Source organism: Mytilus trossulus, chromosome 13, assembly GCF_036588685.1.
Source record: "Mytilus trossulus isolate FHL-02 chromosome 13, PNRI_Mtr1.1.1.hap1, whole genome shotgun sequence".
In the NCBI taxonomy this organism is placed as follows: domain Eukaryota; kingdom Metazoa; phylum Mollusca; class Bivalvia; order Mytilida; family Mytilidae; genus Mytilus; species Mytilus trossulus.
Genome location: NC_086385.1, coordinates 138,223 through 162,335, shown reverse-complemented (window position 1 = coordinate 162,335; position 24,113 = coordinate 138,223). Strand labels below are relative to the sequence as shown.

Sequence of the window (24,113 nt, the reverse complement as noted above, 5' to 3'; positions counted from 1 at the left end):
CAATTTCTTTGCTAAATACCATATATATGGATTGATCAGAATAGTTTTTTTCTGATGATATCTGTAGTCTTAATCAAACATTTTAACATGTTCAAATTTAAATCTAGTTCAAAGAAGATTTAATAGTTAATTAACCTGTTAACGACGCAGTTAATGACCCGTTTAAACACTTTCAATCTGTGAACGCTAGAATATTTACAGTTTATTAAACAATTGTCAATTTTTATGGATACATTATCGGGGCCATTATTCTGAAAATAAATCGACACAGGTTAGATACATATCTAGATGCATTAGATATGGTATAAAAGTTAAAGTTTTTAAAATGTAAATACACGAATAAAGTACAAATGCAAACAAAATTCTAAACAAAAGTGGCATATTAAAATACAACCAAATCTTTTAGTACATAAAACCTGTATTTGAATGACTGATTCGTGATAAAGAGTTGTATGTCAAGATAAATTTTGAATAATAAAAAATGAAAAAAAAGAAGTTTAAATGGATTGTCAATGAAGACGTTACGAGTTGGACTCATTTATGAATGAAAAGGGAAAATGGTGTGAAAATAATGAAGATAGGAGATTGGTAACAGCATTTCACAAATGGGTGTTATTAGTGATAGTGTCTGTTAGTCTGTTTATTTTCGCAACCAGTGAGCTGACTTTGAACATTATAATAATAAGGAGATGAGATATGATTGCCAATGAAACAATACAATTGAGAATGGAAATGGGGAATGTGTCGAAGAGACAACAACCCGACCATAAAAAAAAACAGCAGCAGGTCACCAACAGATCTTCAGAGTAGCGAGAAATTCCCGCACCCGGAGGCGTCCTTCAGCTGGCCCCTAAACAAATATATACTAGTTCAGTGATAATGAACACCATGTACTAATTTCCAAATTGTACACAAGAAACTAAAATTAAAATAACACAAGACTAACAAAAGCCATAGGCTCCTGACTTGTGAAATGCGCAAAAATGCGGTGGGGTTAAACATGTTTATGAGATTTCACACACACCCCTAATACCTCTAGCAAATGTAGAAAAGTAAACGCATAACAATACGTACATTTAAAATTCAGTTCAAGAGAAGTATCCACCAAAGTTCAAATATCCACAACCAGTAATCTGACTTTTGTTTTATAAAACATGAACACAAAGTAGCTTACCGCACGCTTATGTGTGTGCATTAACCTCAGCATTAACAGTTGAAGGAACATGGTCAAACGCGTATGTCAAAACTTTCACTATAGCTATTCCTATCAACTCAATAAGAGAACGCAAAAAAACAACATGGATTGTTATTTGGTATATGTCTGCTGGCCAAATGCACATGAACGGAGAAAACGAGCTCCCACTAAATGTAACCATAGCTTCTGCATATTTGGACGGCCAGGATAAACATGGTTAAGGGCAATCAAGTCTAACTTAGTCTATAAACAATGGGCATGTTAGATATAGAAATTTTGTTCTGGAAATAATTCACTAACGGACTACTTGAAAAAATGCTTTTTTGAACAGGTGCTACAATGTATTGCTGTAAGAGAGCGAAGCACTTTTCCAACAGGAGCCATTGGAATAAACGGCTCCTTCCGATCGCGACCAGTCGTTACTAAAATTTATTTACATTGTGAAAATCCAACTTCTTACCAGAAGGTCGTACAACTAAAATAAAGAAACTGTGGCCTTCTAGAACTGAGATACAAAAAAAAAGCTTTCTTTGAAAGGCCCAAGGCAACGTATAAATCTTCACCAAATCACACAGATTTGAACCAGGAGCAATTTTAAGGTAGCGCTTTGTAAATTTGACTTTTTTACCCATCAATTGTACTATTGTGTTTGTAGTCACAAAGTCCAGTAAAGTGACTTCTCTTCTGTTCGGGTGTCGCATTACACTTTGAACTGTCACCGTATCTTGTGAGAAAGCATGTGTGGAATCTATCTCGTGTCGGTCTTGTTAAGAGCAATGCAATTAACATACAGACATCATAACTTTCGTTGAAGAGTATATGAAATCAGAATCTACATTTTTAATATTTGATTGTGTTTAGAAAAGTACATTATCATTCAATAATGACAAGTTTTGCGTTTTATGCGCCTGTAATGTTTGCAACTGGACATTAAGCATCAATTAATCAATCATCTGCTTCATTTGCCCCTTATTAATTCGTATCCCTATACTATCTCTGTAAGCACTCCCATTACAATTTAGGGATGTTCAGATCAACCAATCAAAATATTACTCTTACACACAACAATACATGGCGCATACCGGTCAGAAAATCAAGATAATTTAATTCCTAATTTATTTGATTTTTAAAATTGTTTCATATGTAAGAAGTGAAATTACTTTCTTAACATATTTAAATAGATGTGAGGTCTACGAACTTTCTTTATGTTCCTAAACGTATGCGCTGATAAATCTGATTATCTGAAGTGGGCGATTATTCAAGCTAGTCTAAATGACAGTGTGACCATTTTTATTCAAGTGTTAACACTGAACATGCGTAAACAAACTGCAAATCAAACAATTTAATATTTATATAATTGTTTCGCATTTATGACATTGAAAGGACCACACCAGAGAGGTAACGACCAGGCACAGGGGATCAAGGCTCTCGTAAATTAAACGAATAGTGACTCCAAGAATACGAACATGTGACTTGGGATGGACCAAAGGCAATACATTTATAAATCATCGTCGCAAGTCAAGAAATCGTGTTCATCGTCATTTCACGACCTCATCAGGTTACTTACATGAATAAATTCACTATAAATGAAAGCATTTTACCATAATAATGCAATGCAATGCTACCTAACCGTGCTGTCAATATACGGTAGGGTTTTTGCTCTTTGTTGAAGACCGTATGGTGACTTACATAGCTCGCTTACATCTACGCCATTGGTCCCGGGTAGATAATTAATCTTCACACTGACGTATAACTCTTATTATATGACTTCACTAATGTAAATATAGGTATAGGTACTAAGTATATATATATATAGTATGAAAATGCATATGGATCTTAGAAGCCGATATACATTGATACACTAATTGAAGTGATACATACCCCACCCCCGCCCCTTTTTCACCAAAAATTACATTTTTGAAAATTGTGAATTTTATCTCAAAAGTTGTTGGCGTCTACTCGATATTTATGACTTTATCAAACTTTCAAGAGACAAATTTTCATGTATTTCAGATTTAAGAAATTATTGAATAGAGGTCAATAACATTATGTATACACTGTATATCTTTGAAGATAAGAAAAACAACTTGGGTATATTTACTTTGATGATGTTATAGCTGTTAACGGAACCTCAAGTATTTGACTTCCGTAAGTTTAAGACCAATTAAGGTCGTAAAACTCTTCCAAGTCCAACAGTGAATTGTATCTTTTACATATTTTTAAAAGATTCAAATTCTTATGAACTTTATATCTTAAATTAACATACATAAAACGTTAGTTCGAGGATAAAAAGCTAATGACAGTGAATTTGAAATATGATAACCTCGCGAGTTTTATAATAGATTAAGTTTTGAACAGATATATCATGTTAAGGAGGTTTTTTTGCGAAAAAAAACCAGTGGAGAAAATGTTAAATTTCACGAACCGTAAGGCGAGGGAAATTCATTCTCAAGACTATGATCGTGACGTTACCTGGTTACAAGCGTCCAGTCGGATATTGTATTTTTTGGCAAATACCACGGCAGAGAGGGTAAAATAGGCATATCCTTTTAGAAAATACCCCGGGGGCGTTAAAAATGAATTGATAACAGTAAATTGATGAAAAATACACTGGCTATCAACCAATCAAAACCCCGGATTCTTACATAAGGTGTAATTAATTGAACAAATGCACATTTTTACCCATATGGGTTGAAGGCATACATAACTCAACATAATACTTTTACAATACATCATGCATATAAAAAAACCAAAAACCAAATCATTATATATACATCTATAATACTAAAATTACGAGGTCCAATTTGTCAGCCGTCATCACGTAAAAACGACGAATCACAGAATTCCACTTTATATTTAACTAATATAGTACAAAGGTGTAGATTAAAAATTACACCACTCCAGGCCCTTTTGTTTTCCACGTAATTAATATTGTTATAAATAATAAATATTACCAATAATTGATAAGTTCCAGTTTGACGGGTTCAAACAGAAAGATTTGAAAGCAGAGAAAACTGTGTATCTTATACATGTTATAATCGGCATGACTTTATCAGATGACAATACTACTACTAAAATAAGGCTTGCGCATAGTTACATACTTTAATTCAGTCACGGACCCGCGATATCACGGGTGTGTTCTAGTATATGTATATACAAGTACATGACCCGTTAAGTTAAGATTTGTTCCGCGAATGGACGGATTATTCTAAATTTCCAACGATATATATTAGTTTTATGATTGGATATCAGTAGTCTTAACTAAAGTGGTTTTATGCATATAAGCCCAGGTATTTTTTTATCCCCCGTTTTCATATTTTTTGTGGTTCAATTCTTTTGAGTATATATTATGTGTAATAATTTAAAAAACAATAACAAAAAATTAAAGGAGGGAGTGCATTTCCCCGGCCAAGCGACAGTGTGTCGAAAAAAAGGAAATGAAGCAGTAAGATTTTTCAACTTCGCAGGTGTGTTTCACTAGAATCTGTAATAGTAGACAAGTCAACAGTCGCGAGGCATTCCATATTAAAGATTGTACCCCCCCCCCCCCCAAAAAAAAAAGAAGAAATATGCATGACAGTGAGCGCTTCCCGTGACAACGTACATCAATGCATATGGAAAACAAACACAAAACTTGACAGAACTTTAAATTTCCTGTTAGTAGCATAAAAATGTAATTGTAAGCATTGAATGTTTCGTTTTTGTAATGTATAGGGTCGTAAAAGCCTCGAGTGTGTGCACGCCAATATATTTCAACTAGAAGCATTTCATTCTTAATTAATGGCTAATCGACCACTTAAATTGACAACTATACATATGGTACATAATGAAACCGCTTAAAACTCTGTACACACTAATTTCTTGGAGAATTTTTCTGACATACTTTTAATTCAACGCTATATTTAAACTCCGTGTAAATTTATTATAATTGCATGTTATATTCGATAAGGGAACACTGATATACATGATAAAATTAATGTAAACAGCAAGTCTGCATAAATAGTGCATTTTATACAGCCTGTTTCCACTTTACATAATATATAATCAGTTCCCTAGAGGAAAAACCCTACATGGCAACCGTTTCGAAAACTTTTTACTAGTTGCGAGGCGAAATCTTAAGATTGTTCAAATTCTGTTCACATTTTTTTTTAAATGATAAGCGATTTACGCTTTCTTCTTTTTAAACAATTCGTATTTTTAAAGTTTTCTGATAAACAAAATGTATTCAACATGTAAAGTACTATCAAAATACGTGGATTTATTATCTTCTTTTTCTGTCAACGTGTTTGAGAATTATTTATATATTTAACGTTTTTGATATATTTTGATATTGTGACAAATAAATCGATAATTACTTACATGCTTGGTCCAAAAGTACAAAATAGCTGTTGATATTTCTATATATTTCTATATTTCTTGACCCAAGGAAATGTTACTCTTATGGAAAAACTGGGCTGTTATATTTGTGACTGTTTTGAATTAAGGAGATCAGACATGAACACTGACATTTAGTCAAGTAAATAATTTGAAAATAAATACATATGCATGTATAATGTAATTTTATTATTCTTTTATTCATAATATATATGTGGTTTTTAGCTTGATTCTGACCAATGCTTATATTCCAATTGTATATGTATATGCCTCTATTATTGCTGTTGTTACTAATTATGTAAATCAATTGTATCTGATTTTATGCCCTTTATGGGCCCTGTAATTTGGGAAATAAAAATATTCTATTCTATTCTATTCTATACAGCAAGTAGAACATTCATTGTTTTTTAATTTGAGTTTAGGCATGCGAATCAGATACAGTGATTGCAGTAATTGAATCAACAATAAGACTCAAGGGCAGGGTTTCTCCTGGGTCAATTATTTTTTTCGCCACCTCTTTCGCCAAAACAATATATTTTTCGCCACTTTATTATTTTTTTCGCCAAATAACATAACTATATTTTTCGTTTGAAATTTACATTTTTTTCTACCCCCCCCCCCCCCTCATCCCCTTTCCCTTAAATAAGATGATTTTGCCCATTGTGTCTGTGATTGAGTCAAGGGGCTTTGACTTATAGCAGTTAATGCCTGTGTCATTTGATCCCTTGTGGATAGTTGTCTCGATCGTCAAGGCTCGATCATTGCCAATCATACCACATCTTCTTTTTATAATTACAATATATACATAACCCTCAGTCAAGATTAAATAAAATGGTAAAAAAAATCACCTCGAATATTGTATTCATAATTTTCAGGATAGCTCTTATGTTGATGTTCTAAGTAATAGGTTAGAAAGGTCATCTCTGTGTAAAATTAGATTGAGTGCACACAAATTTGCTATTGAAAAGGGGCGATATTTAGGTTTAGCCACCGACGAACGAGTTTGTAATGTATGTAAATCAGGTGAGGTAGAAGATGAAAATCACTTTTTACTGAAATGTGAAATTTTTTCCAACTATAGATTTAACTTTAAAAATAAGATATTAAATATACTTCCTACATGTTGTAGTGAAAATCAGCTAAATATTAATAGTTGTATTAATAGTAATTCTTTAAAAGTCCTGAAAGTGACTAGTTCTTATATATAAATGTCTGATGTATAGAAGCGAGATTTAAGCTTCTTAATTATAACATATTTAAATATAAGTAACTGTATGCTGTATTCATTGTTGTAATGCACTGTAATATGGGCCTTTGTCAATTATTGTAATTGTGTTTGTGCCAATAAAATATTTGTATTTGTATTTGCATAAACGATAAAAAATATCCTTTCCCATTTTCTCTTTTCTTAATGAATACGTGTGACTGTCCCTCGCTCTGAATTCAGTCATGATTTGCTTAAAAGTCTTCATATATTCTTTTCGACTACATATCAAATTCACTATAAACATGCTATCTTAAATGATTTAGGTTTGGAAAAAAAACAAATAGACGCATGGCGTATGATGCAAAACGTTAGTGTAAGTTTTAAAAAAATGTTCAAAAACTGCTGCATGCATTTCATAATTTTAAATTTATCATTCAATAAATATCTACTCAATTAAATAATCACATTTATAAAAGTTCATAACCTTTAATAGTAGATCAAAATCTTCTTTTTTTAATTCGTTGTTCAAACATTTTAATCATCTGTAAACTATAATGTTGACATGAAATTGACAATATCAGCAAATCTAATTACAAACTATTGTCAAATCAAATATATCAAAACTAAAAATAAACTTACCGCACTTGAAACACTCCCATAAGTTTAAAAACACAATTGATATCTTGTATAAAAGTAAATAAACCTCCATTATGAATGATGATTCCAACGTTATGAATCCAAAATTGTATTTTAATCACATATTCTAACACATCTTTTTCAAAATTTTCAACGGTAAAATTGTATTATAATCACAATTTCTAACACATCTTATTCAAAAGTTTAAGTCAAAGTTCTATCTAGAATTATTGGCGAATTGACCGTCTGCAGGGCAAATTCTCTCTCAAATTATGAATGATGATACTAGTGTTATGAATCCAAAATTGTTTATCTTTCACAAATTTTAACACATCTTATTCAAAATTTTTAGTCAAAGTTCACTCTTACAATTTTGGCGAATTGACCGTCTGCTGGACAGACGACAAACATTTCAAATGCCTCATCTGTAATTTAAATATACCGGTGCAGCAACGTACACTTTCATCGCAGTAATCACATTTTATTAAATGTCCCAATACATTACCAAATAATCACAGGTATCCATATCGAATAGGAGAAGGAGGAGTCGGTGATTATTTGGTTCATCAGAAAAATAACATGATTTACTGAATAAATCCTGTTCCAAATCATTCAGATGAAGAAGAAATTGAGGAAACTGAGAGGGTTGCACTGGTGGATTCAAAAATTAAAAAGAAGTAAGAGGAATATCAACCTATACTAAAACAGGTGCTCTATAAGAAGTCTCGGTCTATATAATAAGTAATTTTCAAAAATATGACCTGAATTTTATATTTTTTGATAAAACATCAAAAGGGATTTCATTCCCCTTACTTTCACCGCACTGAATTCGCTTCTTATATATATATATCATTTTATATGTTACATTACCAAATATCACAGTTCATCAGAAAAATAACCTTATGCTTTACTGAATGATTCCAAATGATCAAGATGAGGAAGGAATTGGGGAAACTGAGAGGGTTGCACGGGTGGATACAAAAATTAAAAAGAAGTAAGAGGAATAATAACCTGGAAAACAGGTGCCCTATAATAATTAATTTTCGAAAATGTGTCCTTATTAAAAAAAAAATCAAAATAAGGGATTTCATTCCCCTTAAATTTCTTTCCCAAAACTGCATGAAACATGAAATTAAAAAAATATATCAATATATTCTTTGTTACTTTTAGTACTTTAATCAGAGGCTATTTTCATTTTTGTGCTAATTTTCAGTTCCTTTTCTTCAATGTACATACATAATATATCTTATACAATAAAATATAGTTTCGCCTTTATTATTAAATCTGCATTGTATTGGAATTTTCTAGGGTGGTGATTTCGATATGTTGCATTGTACCTGTCGATTTACAGGTGTTTTATCCAGGTGCTAGTCAAATAACCACAGATATTTTTAATATTTACATTTTTATCTTAATATATGTTAGTTATGTGTTTAATCATTTCACAGATCGTTTGTTAGTTGTAGTTTTATTATGTGTTATAAAAAGTAATTTCAAGTAATAAAACAAGATTATAGTGTTAATTTTGACAATCTGTAAAATGTTGTCTGGAATGGAGAGAAGTGGAAGTGAAAAAAAGGTGTCTTGAAAGCAAATGTAAATACTACGTATGTATATATTGCTAAATAAAATTGAGAATGAAAATGGGGAATGTGCCAAAAAGACAACAACCCGACCATAGAGCAGACAACAGCAGAAGGTCACCAACAGGTCTTTAATGCAGCGAGAAATTCCCGCACCCGGAGGCGTCCTTCAGCTGGCCCCTAAACAAATATATATACTAGTTCAGTGATAATGAACGCCATACTAAACTCCAAATTGCACACAAGAAACTAAAAGTTAAAATAACTCAAGACTAAAAAAGGTTAGAGGCTCTTGACTTGGGACAGGCGCAAAATTGCGGCGGGGTTAAACATGTTTGTGATATCTCAACCCTCCCCTTATACCTCTAGCCAATGCATAACAATACGCACATTAAAATTTAGTCCAAGAGAAGTCAGAGTCTGATGTCAGAAGATGTAAATATCCATTTTGCGATACATACTAATTCAAAAGTCGAAAATAAATGACATCATCATCATCATCATGACTGAAAAACAGCAAGTACACAAAACACAGCAATGATCATTTCATGAATATAAGCATGTGCATATCTACTTTTAAAGTCTGACAAAGCAGAGTTTTTTCTTTATTTTGTTGTTATTCAAATGTAATATAATAAGATTGACCGAAACATTACATAGTCAATGTGTACGAGTTGTAAAATAATAATATACTTATATTCAAACATGGTAGTTGGTGCTATTCTTTGTAAAAAAAGAAGACTGGATTGTCTACGTTACTCTAGATTTTACTGTAATTATATAAAAAAAAAATCACAAACAAATTAAAATAGTCAATGTGTACGAGTTGTACTAGAACAAACGGAACATTCAAACATATGAATCAGTAGTATTACAAACATATAATCATTGCGGTTGTCCACGCTGTTATGAAAATGATTCTTGTAGTAAAATAGTCAATGCGGACGAGTTGTACCACAACAATAGAAACATTCAAACATATGAGATGACATGTCATGGGTCAATTTATTAAGTTTCTTTTGTTGTTGGGAAGACATAAAATGGAAATATTTGATTCCGGTATTTTTATGTTTGTTGTATTTTACACTAATCCTGTTAAAGCGTTACTAAACATGATCTTATACACCTTATTCTAACCTGATTAACATCGAACAAACAATTAAAACGATAATATCGACGAGGCAAATAAAAAAACTAAAATAAACAATAAAGAATTAATGCATAAGTTCGAAGGGCTCAAACATATATTGCAATATATGATAGCAAATAAAATTCCTACATTTTATTCGTTTTCGTTTTCTAGTATACATACCGTCGCTGGGCTTCTAAAATGTCGTATATGACTTTTTTGACTAAACATACTTTTTGACATCAATGGTCTGGGCGGTAGGGAATCTTTGGTATTGCAAAAAGCATACAGTTTGACCAATCATAATGTGTGAAATAGGACATATTACAAAATTGCCAATGTCAGTTGTTTGTAAAGTTTGCTTCCAAAATGTTGTATGAAAACTTGAAAATCGTTGTAGAATGGCTTTGGGAAAAAATAATAATTGTACATTTCTTTATTCCTGTGAAAATAATTTTAAGTTCTTGGATAATCCAGAAATGTCAAAAGTTCACATGCGACATTTTGGAAGCATGTATTTTGCCAAAATTTTCAAAGCCTGATTGTGAGATATATTTTTTCTTGAAAAATTTGTAATTTACAACATTTTAGAAGCCCAGCGACGAACGTAAACAAATTGGAATCGACAAGGGCGATGAAAAATGAGGTTGCCGCGTGATCCAAAAAAAGACAAGGGGAAAGGAGACGATGGCGCTAAAGCACGTGTGAAGATCTCTGTCAAACTTGATAAATAAGGGACGACATCAAAAGTTCAATGTAAGATAAAAAAAACTTAATTCACATAGTTTTTTCACTGACCCCCCCCCCCCCCCCTTTTAACTTAATTTGGAAAAATTGATTGACCAATAGGGATATATGTTAAATCGATTTTGGATTAACAAAACTTGCAGCAATGTTGACCCCCTCCACCCCAAAACTATTTGATTTAAGTTTTTTTTTTATCCTACATCGATCTTTTGATGTCTTCCCTAAGTGTGCTATACCTTTACTGCATTTTTAAGAAAGTCGAGAAACTTTTTCTTTTTTTGGGGGGTTTAATTGCTTCAAAAACGTGGTTGACTTTTGTCTTCCAGTATAGTCAGGACGATCATGAAAAACATAAACAGTACATGAAATAGTAGGCACTGCGACATATTGGTTGGTCTTGATTGACAGCAAGAAATTTGATGTTTGCTAGACTTTCCAGAATCCATAAGGTGATGACGTCATTTCCTCTTTCAACAGACGATAGCAAGCATACGTATCGGTCCAGGGGCGGATCCAGCCATTTGAAAAAGGGGGGTTTCCCAACCCAGGACAAAAAAAAGGGGGGGGGGGGTTCCAACTATTTGTCCCCATTCAAATACATTGATCGTTCAAAAAAAGGGAGGGTAACCAACCCCCGGAACCCTCCCTCTGACGAACACACAACAGTAATCAAAAGAGGACAAAAATACTAATTCAAACTCATTAATTGAAAATAAACTGACAACGCCATAGCTAAATAAAACCAGACAAACTGAGACAAACAACAGTACACAAGAGTAAAAAACAACATAGAAAACAAGAGACAGTGCAACACTACCTCCACCAAAATCTGTAGGTAATAGCTGGTGCTAAGGAAGGATGAGCAGATCCTGCTCTTCATTTGACATTCGTTGTGCTGCTTATTTTAGAAGAACCATGAAGATATCATGATAGGATATCATGTTCAAACTCTCAGATATCGTAGCAAAAATTGGAGATACTCGCCAGTGTTACGGAAGTGTGGGCAGATCCTGTTCTTCATTTGGCATCAATTATGTTGCTCATTTCAATACAACCCTGATGATATCATGATAGTATATTTACAAGATCTCAGATAGCGTAGTAAAACGAAGCAACTAAGGAATGGTGATTCACCATTTGCAGACGCTGTGGGAATATTGTTGCATAAAATGGAAAGTTCACAATTTGGAAACTCATATCTTGTTTTGTTTTTAAGTAATTTTAACGGGTTGAAAAAGCGTTGATCGTTCAACGCTTTTACACTCTCAATAAAGTTACAAAAAGTAGTATTTGATAGCTATTTAAAAGTACCAACTATTTAGATTAGAAAGAAAACTGGACAGTAAATTAACTGAACTAGCAAAGAGCTAGCTGACCTACACTCTATACAATACGCTACGCGAAAGAGTAGCTTTTAAAGTAATTTGAATGTCTTTGGACGTCGAATGTAGATGTCTTTCCACTGAAAATAGGTATCCGTAAAATATGTGGCATGCCATGCAATAAAAGACGAGGACAACTACGCATTATCAAGCATTCTTTATCTCATTTCCGAAAATCTTTGAATTTTTGATTTAAACAAATAGATTGACGGACCATAAATAAAAGAATCCTGCACAGTTCAAGTATTAAGTTACTATTAATATAATGGAGCAATTACCGTCTAATAACGTGCAATAGTGTGCTTGTCAAAATCTCCCTTCAGCCATGAAACGTGATGTTTCCCGCCTTTAAGCTACCAATTATATTTTCATAATAGATTAGAGGATAAAATTGACAAGGCATATTGAAATTAGGACAAGAAGATAAACAGTAGAATAACCCCAAGGAAGAGTGAAAATATTTAAATTGATATACTTTTTAAAATGAAAATACCAGTATTGAAATTCATCCGTTGTATAATTTAATTATGTTTTAGATGTAGCGGGTTTCCAGCGGCTTTGGAGATGCAAATTTAATACTGCGGTGTTTTGTTGTTGATACTATTACTGAAATAGTGACAACTTTAAAATTAATTACAAAGGAGATATTGTCCCTTTTCCATTAGTTGTTTTGACTCACAAATATAGAAATAGGACGGGGGATGGAACGACTTAGCGGAATTAAAATATATAAAATAAAAGTATGAGATAACATAGAATGATAGATTACTATAAAATTGAGAATGGGGAATGTGTCAAAGAGACAACAATCCGACCAAATAAAAAAAAATACAGCAGATGGTCACCAACAGGTCTTCAATGTAGCGAGAAATTCCCGTACCTGGAGGCGTCCTTCAGCTGGCCCCTGTTTATTCGTTAAATATTAAAAAAAAAAAGATGTGATATGATTGCCAATGAGACAACTCTCTACAAGAAACAAAAATGACACAGAAACTAACAATTATGGGTCACCGTACGACCTTCAACAATGACCACGGCCAATACCGCATAGTCCGATATAAAAGACCCCGAAATTACAATGTAAAACAATTTAAACAAGAAAACTAACGGCCGTATGTAAGAACAAAAAAATAACGAAAAACAGACATAAACAAACGACAAACACTGAATCACAGGCTCCTGACTTGGGACAGGAACATACATACATATTGTGGCGGGGTTATTAAACAAATTAGCGGGGTCCCAACCCTCCTCCTAACATGGGACAGTAGTATAACAGTATGTTGAATAGAAAGTTAATGAATTGAATACATGTATCATTTCCCATTTCCTTTCTCAATGTTATGATGCATCAATAAATATGTAATACAAATTTCAGTACTTTACAAATATCTAAAATAAAAAGAAGGATGCATTACAATTTATGTTGAAATGTTGTCACCTTTACACATTATTTTAACATTGAACATCGGAGGACATCTAAAGAAAATTTTCTATCTGAAAGACAACGAAACGTGTTACCTGTGGAATATTATGGGAATTATCTTCGTTTTTCGACAGCGTATTGGATCTACTAGTCACACATAGTAAAATTAGTCTCTTGTCATACCTACTAGTACCAATAATGATAGAAGTCGCAGCTCGGATCTTCTGGTACCAATAATAGTACTGTAGTAGTAGCGGATTACTTCAAACATATTTTGTGGTGGTGCAAAGTTGGTGTACGCCCCTATTTTGATTTGAAAATATGAAGACTTTTTTCAGCATTCACTCTTTCAAAATGTTTGCTCTATCTTTGGCCTTCTGCAAGAACTCTTGAATCGTCTACTGTTTTATAATGGTTATTGTTGTGCTTTTTTTGCGATCTACTGAGATGAGCCATTTGTAAAGAGTGCTTATGTCATGCTGTTCCACCCAATGCTACAGTAGAGCTCTGTCGCATTTACTAGGTTTGAAAAAGAAAGAAACTGAAATAAAATGAGGGTGTTCACTAGTGTTTAGTAACTTTTAAGCACTCCTTTTCTGTTCTTTGTTGATATTTTGTCTCGTTTTCTCATTATATGTAGCCTCATAAACTAAAATGATTGCTTTAAAAGCTATGCAAGAGGCGCGAAAGATACCAGAGGGAATTTAAACTCATAGATCGAAAATAAACTGACAATAAAAAAAAAGTAACTCCCGATGATGATGGCTAAAAGATAAAAAGACAAACAGATAAATAATAGTGTACACAAGACACAACATAGAAAACTGAAGACTTAGCAACACGAACCCCATCAAAAATTGTGTAGCGATATCAGGTTCTCCATAAGGGTAAGCAGATCCTGCTCCACATGTGGCACCCGTCAAAAACGATTAGTAAATACGGAAACTCAAATTCCTCCGGGATTGTTTTTGGTTTGTATTTCAACGATTACCTCCCTTTATCTAAGCGCGAATTTCCGTTCAATTTCCGCAAATAAACAAGAGTTTGATAGAAGAAAATAATTATGACAGGCTGTGAAACATGAGAATATTGATATATTTATGGATAGCTTTTATCTTTACACCTCTGTCTACAGGTAAATTTAGTCTGATCACTTTCATCACACACTTAGGTCTCTTATGAAACCGAAAACACCCCCTTTTTGTAGCATTCCTCAAGGTATACTCATAATTTACAGGTTATTAGACTTAAAGTTGTGAGTCACTCTTAACGATGCTTCTTAAAGTCCAATCTCTCTGTTTTAAAAAACCAAGGAAAACCATTAAAACAATCAGAATGATCAGTTTTCACAGTTTTTAGAGGTTCTGGTACAAAGTTCTGGTTTTGAAGTTGCTGATACAAGTATGCATGGTCTATGTCTATAGTTCATCTGAATTACTAATTCTATGTAAGTTACTGGGTTCATACCAACTTTGTGATGCACCTTATCACTATTTGTCTGCCATTACTGGGTTCATACCAACTTTGTGATGCACCTTATCACTATTTGTCTGCCATTACTGGATGCACAACATGTACAAAGGTTTCCGTAAAATTTGTACATCATAAAAGAAAATATCTGATGCCGCAATGGAAAAGTCATCAATAGTTCAATAGAAGCAGATTCTCAGGTCAAGTGTCATGGATTTCTAAATAGTTACAAGGATTATTTGGCCAACCACACAATCCAATAATACAATATTATGATGATTACATTGATTACAGCCTAAACAGTCTGGAAACTTTCAAGAAGCGTACATAAGATACTGAAGGGAAAACCAAACCCTTTAGTCCATAAATAAAGTTATCAATATTCATGATATATAAGTTTTAAAAAAAAACCCAGCAGATTAATGGATTATGTGAATTTTCTTAAATTGGATTGGTTAATAAATATTGATAAACAAATCAAGCAATTTCAGTTACAAAACTTTCAATCAATGTGAACTACAAAGTAATGCAAATTGTACAGATGTACCTTTAAAAGATGATGAAAACCCCACACTTCTATGAATATCACATACATACATACAAACTGACATAAACATGATAAATGTATAAGTTTTCAAATAACTGAGATCCATTGAAATATGAGATAAATCATGTTGATAAACTGAAATTTAAAGAAATGTTAATAATTTTAATAGCTTAATTTATTTACAACTTTTATTAGGAGATGAAACGTTTCAGCTAGAATATTTTGAGACTTTGAAGTCATCAGATATTCGATCAAGAGTCAGAAGGAGTCCAGACCCAAATCCAGCATCACGCTTACATGAGTTCTGGTTTTCATCATTCGGAAGGTAAGTTTGTTCATGGTCAGGGCATTTTACCATGCTAAACATCATACTATTGTATCTGTATTTATATTAAAATTGAGAATGGAAATGGGGAATGTGTCAAAGAGACAACAACCCGACCATAGCAAAAACAACAGCAGAAGGTCACCAACAGGTCTTCAATGTAACTAGAAATTCCCGCACCCGGAGGCGTTTTTCAGCTGGCCCCTTAACAAATATATACTAGTTCAGTGATAATGAACGCCATACTAATTTCCAAATTGTACACAAGAAACTTAAATTAAAATAATACAAGACTAAAAAAGGCCAGAGGCTCCTGACTTATATTGTATTTTTTCTGTAAACTTGTATTAAGTTTTTAGAGAATGAAGTATCTTACTACATGTATCTATCTATCATATACAACAGAAACTTTGATAAAAAAGAACTAAAAAAAAATCTTTTAAATTGTGTTAATTATATTATAAAGATATTATTATTGTTATTTTATTCAGTAAAATATATAATATTCCGAAAATAGATATTAGAAGATGTGGTGTGAGTTCCAATGAGACAACTCTCCATCCTAATAACAATTTAAAAAAAAGTAAACCATTATAGGTCAATCCACTGCCTTCAACACGGAGCCTTGGCTCACACTGAACAACAAGCACATTTAAACAACAAAATAAGGTTTATTGACATTTAACTACAAAAGCTAAAAATTCAACCTACATATAATTTTACATTGTACCTTGAAATGTTGACATTGTTGTTGAATAATTGTTAAGGCTGTAATCATGCACACCAATATAACCAATCAAGGACTACTACACCATACTCGTGAACAAATACATATACATTGAACGCTTGTTGTCATTTTTTTTTTTTAAACATGTTTAATGTGTAGTTACTGTCTAAAAACACCTGCTTTTGATTATTTTAATTTATTTTCATTCTACAGTTTTTTATGTTTTATTTTCAGAGATTTTCATTTAATGTTAAAGCAATCATCAGTAGTGACTAGAAAAACTAAAGTGACGCTAATAACGCCAAGTGGGGGCAAAGTTGAAAACCAGTTAAATTTACAAGATTTTTTTACTGGAACAATAGCAGGTAAGATTAGTGGAGAGAAAGTCATTGATATATATTTTGTAGTTTATTTTTTTCATTTGGCTTTTATAAATTGACCAGCTCTTAACTTAACAGTCATGTCAGTAGTGGGGTTCTCAAAATAAAACTCAATAAATTCTGATTATTTATTGGCATAACAGGCATGACATACAACAGGAATATAAAGAATATATGAAGACTTAAAAACCTGTTTCTAAGTGCTCAATCATTCCTCACAACTGAGTTTAACAGCACAGCATAAGAATAAATTGTAAAGATAATAAAATTGAGAATGGAAATAGGTAATGTGTCCAAGTGACAACAACCCGACCAAATAAAAAAAACAACAGCAGAAGGTTACCAACAGGTCTTCAATGTAGCGAGAAATTCCCGCACCCGGAGGCGTCCTTCAGCTGGCCCCTAAACAAATAAGTTTGTTAGAGTTTGTCTCATCAGATTGACAGGAAGCACAAAAACAACTAACAGAATGACAAAAGTGGAAAAGATACAAGATTCCAATCTAAGTGTACTGGTTGTTACTAATAGTTATAAAAAAGCCAATGACAATTGACAAAATAATTCATATTTTCTTAAAAAAATGTTTTACTGTGATAGTACTTTTATTTGTGGGGTACCAATTTTCGTGGTTTTCGTTGATGACTTTATCCACGAATTTAAGTGTCCAACGAAATTAAACAACCATTAAACCAAATCAAGACATGTCACGTGGAAAGATCCCAATCAGTAGGTTTGACTACTGATATGATCTAGAGAATATATTGAATAACTCCAAATCTGAGAATACTTTAATAGCAGTCACAGAAATTACAACTGCATGCAGGATAATACCTATTTAATCTTTAATAACCTAAACTGTACAACTTTTGATCTTTTAATTCTCATTAAAAATATTTTTGATCAATGATTTTGTTTTTTAAGTGATAATTGTTTTGATAGGTGACGATGATGCCCATGTGGAGGCTCATTGGGAAGACAATCTACTCTCAACCTATATCACAACAGCAGACGACATCTATATCATAGAGGTATAGTAGAATCTATATCATAGAGGTATAGTAGAATCTATATCATAGAGGTATAGTAGAATCTATATCATAGAGGTATAGTAGAATAGGTTTGATCATCTGATTAGAGAAACACTCATAGACTAGAATGTATGGTGTCTTTATATACATGATCAATTAAGTTTTAAAGGCAAGAGTATTCAAGCCAACAAAAATTTGAATAATACAATATCAGACCTAGTCAAAAAGTCACACACTTGAAAATACAAAATTATTTTTTTGAAACCATGAAATTTATGCATTTTCTTACTTGTTACTTTTCCTGAATATGCAACACTTGTTGGCAAAACATGTTGAACAGAATAATCTCTTACAATGCGGTAATTGATGGAATTTGTTGTCTTTGCTTTGTTTATTAATAGTTAGTAAAGAAATGAAGAAAACATGCCTGAACCAGATTCAATTTGCTACACTTTCTGCGTTATTTTGCTTAGGTTATAAACTTTCTAAGGAGCACATCTTACTAGTTTTGAATTTGAATCACAAATAGAAAAGAAGAAATGAACTGCAATTTTCTTGATAAAAAATCGTATAATTTACAGCCATCATGGAGAGTTCTAGGAGAATCAACAAATCACAGTTTAATAGCATACAGAAAATCTGATGTCAAATTAGAGGAACTTCATCATGGAGGAGAAAAGTAAGTCACGGTTGAATAGAGGGAATTTCATGCTTTTTAGCTCACCTGGCCCGAAGGGCCAAGTGAGCTTTTCTCATCACTTGGCGTCCGTCGTCCGTCGTCCGTCGTCGTCCGTCGTCGTCCGTCGTCCGTCGTCGTCGTCGTCCGTCGTCGTTAACTTTTACAAAAATCTTCTCCTCTGAAACTACTGGGCCAAATCAAACCAAACTTGGCCACAATCATCATTGGGGTATCTAGTTTAAAAAATGTGTGGCGTGACCCGGTCAACCAACCAAGATGGCCGCCACGGCTAAAAATAGAACATAGGGGTAAAATGCAGTTTTTGGCTTATAACTCAAAAACCAAAGCATTTAGAGCAAATCTGACATGGGGTAAAAATGTTTATCAGGTCAAGATCTATCTGCCCTGAAATTTTCAGATGAATCGGTCAATCGATTGTTGGGTTGCTGCCCCTGAATTGGTAATTTTGAAGAAATTTTGCTGTTTTTGGTTATTATCTTGAATATTATTATAGTTAGAGATAAACTGTAAACAGCAATAATGTTCATCAAAGTAAGATCTACAAATAAGTCAACATGACCAAAATGGTCAGTTGACCCGTTTAGGAGTTATTGCCCTTTATAGTCAATTTTTAACCATTTTTCGTTAATTAAAGTAATCTTTTGCAAAAATCTTCTCCTCTGAAACTACTTGGTTAAATTAATCCAAACTTGGCCACAATCATCTTTGGGGTATCTAGTTTAAAAAATGTGTGGCGTGACCTGGTCAACCAACCAAGATGGCCGCCACGGCAAAAATAGAACAAAGGGGTAAAATGCAGTTTTTGGCTTATAACTCAAAAACCAAAGCATTTTGAGGAAATCTGACATGGGATAAAAATGTTTATCAGGTCAAGATCTATCTGCTCTAAAATTTTCAGATGAATCGGTCAATCGGTTGTTGGGTTGCTGCCCCTGAATTGGTAATTTTGAGGAAATTTTGCTGTTTTTGGTTATTATCTTGAATATTATTATAGATAGAGATAAACTGTAAACAGCAATAATGTTCAGTAAAGTAAGATCTACAAATAAGTCAACATGACCAAAATGGTCAGTTGACCCGTTTAGGAGTTATTGCCCTTTATAGTCAATTTTTAACCATTTTTGGTAAATTAAAGTAATCTTTTACAAAAATCTTCTCCTCTGAAACTACTTGGCCAAATTAATCCAAACTTGGCCACAATCATCTTTGGGGTATCTAGTTTAAAAAATGTGTGGCGTGACCTGGTCAACCAACCAAGATGGCCGCCACCCCTAAAAATAGAACATAGGGGTAAAATGCAGTTTTTGGCTTATAACTCAAAAACCAAAGCATTTTGAGGAAATCTGACATGGGATAAAAATGTTTATCAGGTCAAGAACTATCTGCCCTGAAATTTTCAGATGAATCGGTCAATCGGTTGTTGGGTTGCTGCCTCTGAATTTGTAATTTTGAGGAAATTTTGCTGTTTTTGGTTATTATCTTGAATATTATTATAGATAGAGATAAATTGTAAACAGCAATAATGTTCAGCAAAGTAAGATCTACAAATAAAGCAACATGACCAATATTGGTCAGTTGACCCCTTTAGGAGTTATTGCCCTTTATAGTCAATCTTTAACCATTTTTCATAAATCTAAGTAATCTTTTACAAAATCTCCACTGAAACTATAGCTACTAGGCCACAATCATCTTTGGGGTATCTAGTTTGAAAAATGTGTCCGATGACCTGGCCATTCAACCAAGATGGCCGCCACGGCTAAAAATAGAACATAGGGGTAAAATGCAGTTTTTTGCTTATAACTATGAAACCAAAGCATCTAGAGCAAATCTGACAAGAAGTTATATTGTTAATCAAGTCAATATCTATCTGCCCTGAATTTTTCAGATGAATTGGACAACTGGTTGTTGGGTTGCTGCCCTCCAATTGGTAATTTTTAAAGAAATTTTGCCGTTTTTGGTTATCTTGAATACTTTTATAGATAGCGATAAACTGTAAACAGCAATAATGTTCAGCAAAGTAAGATCTACAAATAAGTCAACATGACCTAAATGGTCAATTGACCCCTTAAGGAGTTATTGCCCTTTATAGTCAATTTTTAACAATTTTCATTATTTTGGTAAATTTATGTAAATTTTTACCAAATATAGTTCTCTGTTACTAATGGGCAAAGTTCATGATAGATATAATTGTAAGAAGCAAAATCGTTCAGTAAAGTAAGAACTTCAAACACATCACCATCACCAAAATACAATTTTGTCATGAATCCATTTGTGTCCTTTGTTTAATATGCACATAGACCAAGGTGAGCGACACAGGCTCTTTAGAGCCTCTAGTTTGATTTGTGATATGGAGGATGAAAAAGGAAGCATGTGGGATAGAGGGTGCAGAGCTCCAGATAAGAATTCACAAATTGGGGTTTTTACCCACCATTTTCTTATATAATTGGGTGATAAAGTTTTTTAATTGCATTATCAATTTCAATTCACCCGTCAGGTTAATATCAAATTGGGTTTTTCACCACCGAGCTCCTTAATGTATTGGGTTTTTTCATCGACACAGTATTGAAATATTTAAGCAAAATATCAACCCCTTTTTTAGCTCACCTGGCCCAAAGGGCCAAGTGAGCTTTTCTCATCACTTGGCGTCCGGCGTCCGTCGTCGTCCGTCGTCGTTAACTTTTACAAAAATCTTCTCCTCTGAAACTACTGGGCCAAATCAAACCAAACTTGGCCACAATCATCATTGGGGTATCTAGTTTAAAAAATGTGTGGCGTGACCCGGTCAACCAACCAAGATGGCCGCCACGGCTAAAAATAGAACATAGGGGTTAAATGCAGTTTTTGGCTTATAACTCAAAAACCAAAGCATTTAGAGCAAATCTGACCGGGGTAAAAATGTTTATCAGGTCAAGATCTATCTGCCCTTAAATTTTCAGATGAATCGGTCAATCGGTTGTTGGGTTGCTGCCCCTGAATTGGTAATTTTGAAGAAATTTTGCTGTTTTTGGTTATTACCTTGAATATTATTATAGTTAGAGATAAACTGTAAACAGCAATAATGTTCAGCAAAGTAAGATCTACAAATAAGTCAACATGACCAAAATGGTCAGTTGACCCGTTTAGGAGTTATTGCCCTTTATAGTCAATTTTTAACCATTTTTCGTTAATTAAAGTAATCTTTTACAAAAATCTTCTCCTCTGAAACTACTTGGCCAAATTAATCCAAACTTGGCCACAATCATCTTTGGGGTATCTAGTTTAAAAAATGTGTGGCGTGACCTGGTCAACCAACCAAGATGGCCGCCACGGCTAAAAATAGAACAAAGGGGTAAAATGCAGTTTTTGGCTTATAACTCAAAAACCAAAGCATTTTGAGGAAATCTGACATGGGATAAAAATGTTTATCAGGTCCAGATCTATCTGCTCTAAAATTTTCAGATGAATCGGTCAATCGGTTGTTGGGTTGCTGCCCCTGAATTGGTAATTTTGAGGAAATTTTGCTGTTTTTGGTTATTATCTTGAATATTATTATAGATAGAGATAAATTGTAAACAGCAATAATGTTCAGCAAAGTAAGATCTACAAATAAGTCAACATGACCAAAATGGTCAGTTGACCCGTTTAGGAGTTATTGCCCTTTATAGTCAATTTTTAACCATTTTTCGTAAATTAAAGTAATCTTTTACAAAAATCTTCTCCTCTGAAACTACTGGGCCAAATTAATCCAAACTTGGCCACAATCATCTTTGGGGTATCTAGTTTAAAAAATGTGTGGCGTGACCTGGTCAACCAACCAAGATGGCCGCCACGGCTAAAAATAGAACATAGGGGTAAAATGCAGTTTTTGGCTTATAACTCAAAAACCAAAGCATTTTGAGGAAATCTGACAGGGATAAAAATGTTTATCAGGTCAAGAACTATCTGCCCTGAAATTTTCAGATGAATTGGTCAATCGGTTGTTGGGTTGCTGCCCCTGAATTGGTAATTTTGAGGAAATTTTGCTGTTTTTGGTTATTATCTTGAATATTATTATAGATAGAGATAAATTGTAAACAGCAATAATGTTCAGCAAAGTAAGATCTACAAATAAGTCAACATGACCAAAATGGTCAGTTGACCCCTTTAGGAGTTATTGCCCTTTATAGTCAATCTTTAACCATTTTTCATAAATCTAAGTAATCTTTTACAAAATCTCCACTGAAACTACTAGGCCACAATCATCTTTGGGGTATCTAGTTTGAAAAATGTGTCCGATGACCTGGCCATTCAACCAAGATGGCCGCCACGGCTAAAAATAGAACATAGGGGTAAAATGCAGTTTTTTGCTTATAACTATGAAACCAAAGCATCTAGAGCAAATCTGACAAGAAGTTAAATTGTTAATCAAGTCAATATCTATCTGCCCTGAATTTTGCAGATGAATTGGACAACTGGTTGTTGGGTTGCTGCCCTCCAATTGGTAATTTTTAAAGAAATTTTGCCGTTTTTGGTTATCTTGAATACTATTATAGATAGCGATAAACTGTAAACAGCAATAATGTTCAGCAAAGTAAGATCTACAAATAAGTCAACATGACCTAAAATGGTCAATTGACCCCTTAAGGAGTTATTGCCCTTTATAGTCAATTTTTAACAATTTTCATTAATTTGGTAAATTTATGTAAATTTTTACCAAATATAGTTCTCTGTTACTAATGGGCAAAGTTCATGATAGATATAATTGTAAGAAGCAAAATCGTTCAGTAAAGTAAGAACTTCAAACACATCACCATCACCAAAATACAATTTTGTCATGAATCCATTTGTGTCCTTTGTTTAATATGCACATAGACCAAGGTGAGCGACACAGGCTCTTTAGAGCCTCTAGTTTTTCCATCTATATGTTTCTTTCTGCTTTTAACTGTTTTATTTGGTTTAGAGTTATGGTGAGGGTTATTTGCTTGATGTTTTATTTTGTTTATTCACTGAGGAGTAATTGTAGGTTTAAATTGTGTCCCGTTTCAAACCTTTTGCCAGTTTTGTATTTTCTCACAAAAACGGATATGTGTTTTCACAGGCACTCGTCTTATACCTTAAAGTTTATATAATAAATTCTGAGACCAGTGCCTGTGTGCATGGTTTGTATATTCATCAATTCTAACTGTAAAATGAATAAAAAATAGTATATAAACTCTTACACTTGAATGATTTTGTTTAATTCAATTAACATAAATCTGGGTTTAGTTGATTTTTATTTAGAACTTTTGGTTTCTGATGC

At 33.2% G+C, this 24,113-nt stretch overlaps 1 protein-coding gene across 1 annotated transcript in view; it reads left to right on the top strand.

Moving 5' to 3' along the window:
* The first annotated feature begins 14,665 nt into the window (after positions 1-14,665).
* LOC134695471 (ADAM 17-like protease) overlaps positions 14,666-24,113 on the top strand; it is a 33,603-nt gene continuing 24,155 nt past the window's right edge. Inside the window, exons 1-5 of the mRNA XM_063556740.1 lie at positions 14,666-14,814; positions 15,892-16,021; positions 16,983-17,113; positions 18,068-18,156; positions 18,738-18,835. Of these exons, the coding sequence (XP_063412810.1) occupies positions 14,760-14,814; positions 15,892-16,021; positions 16,983-17,113; positions 18,068-18,156; positions 18,738-18,835 (503 nt within the window). The 5' untranslated portion in view covers positions 14,666-14,759. The remainder of the gene's footprint in view (positions 14,815-15,891; positions 16,022-16,982; positions 17,114-18,067; positions 18,157-18,737; positions 18,836-24,113) is intronic.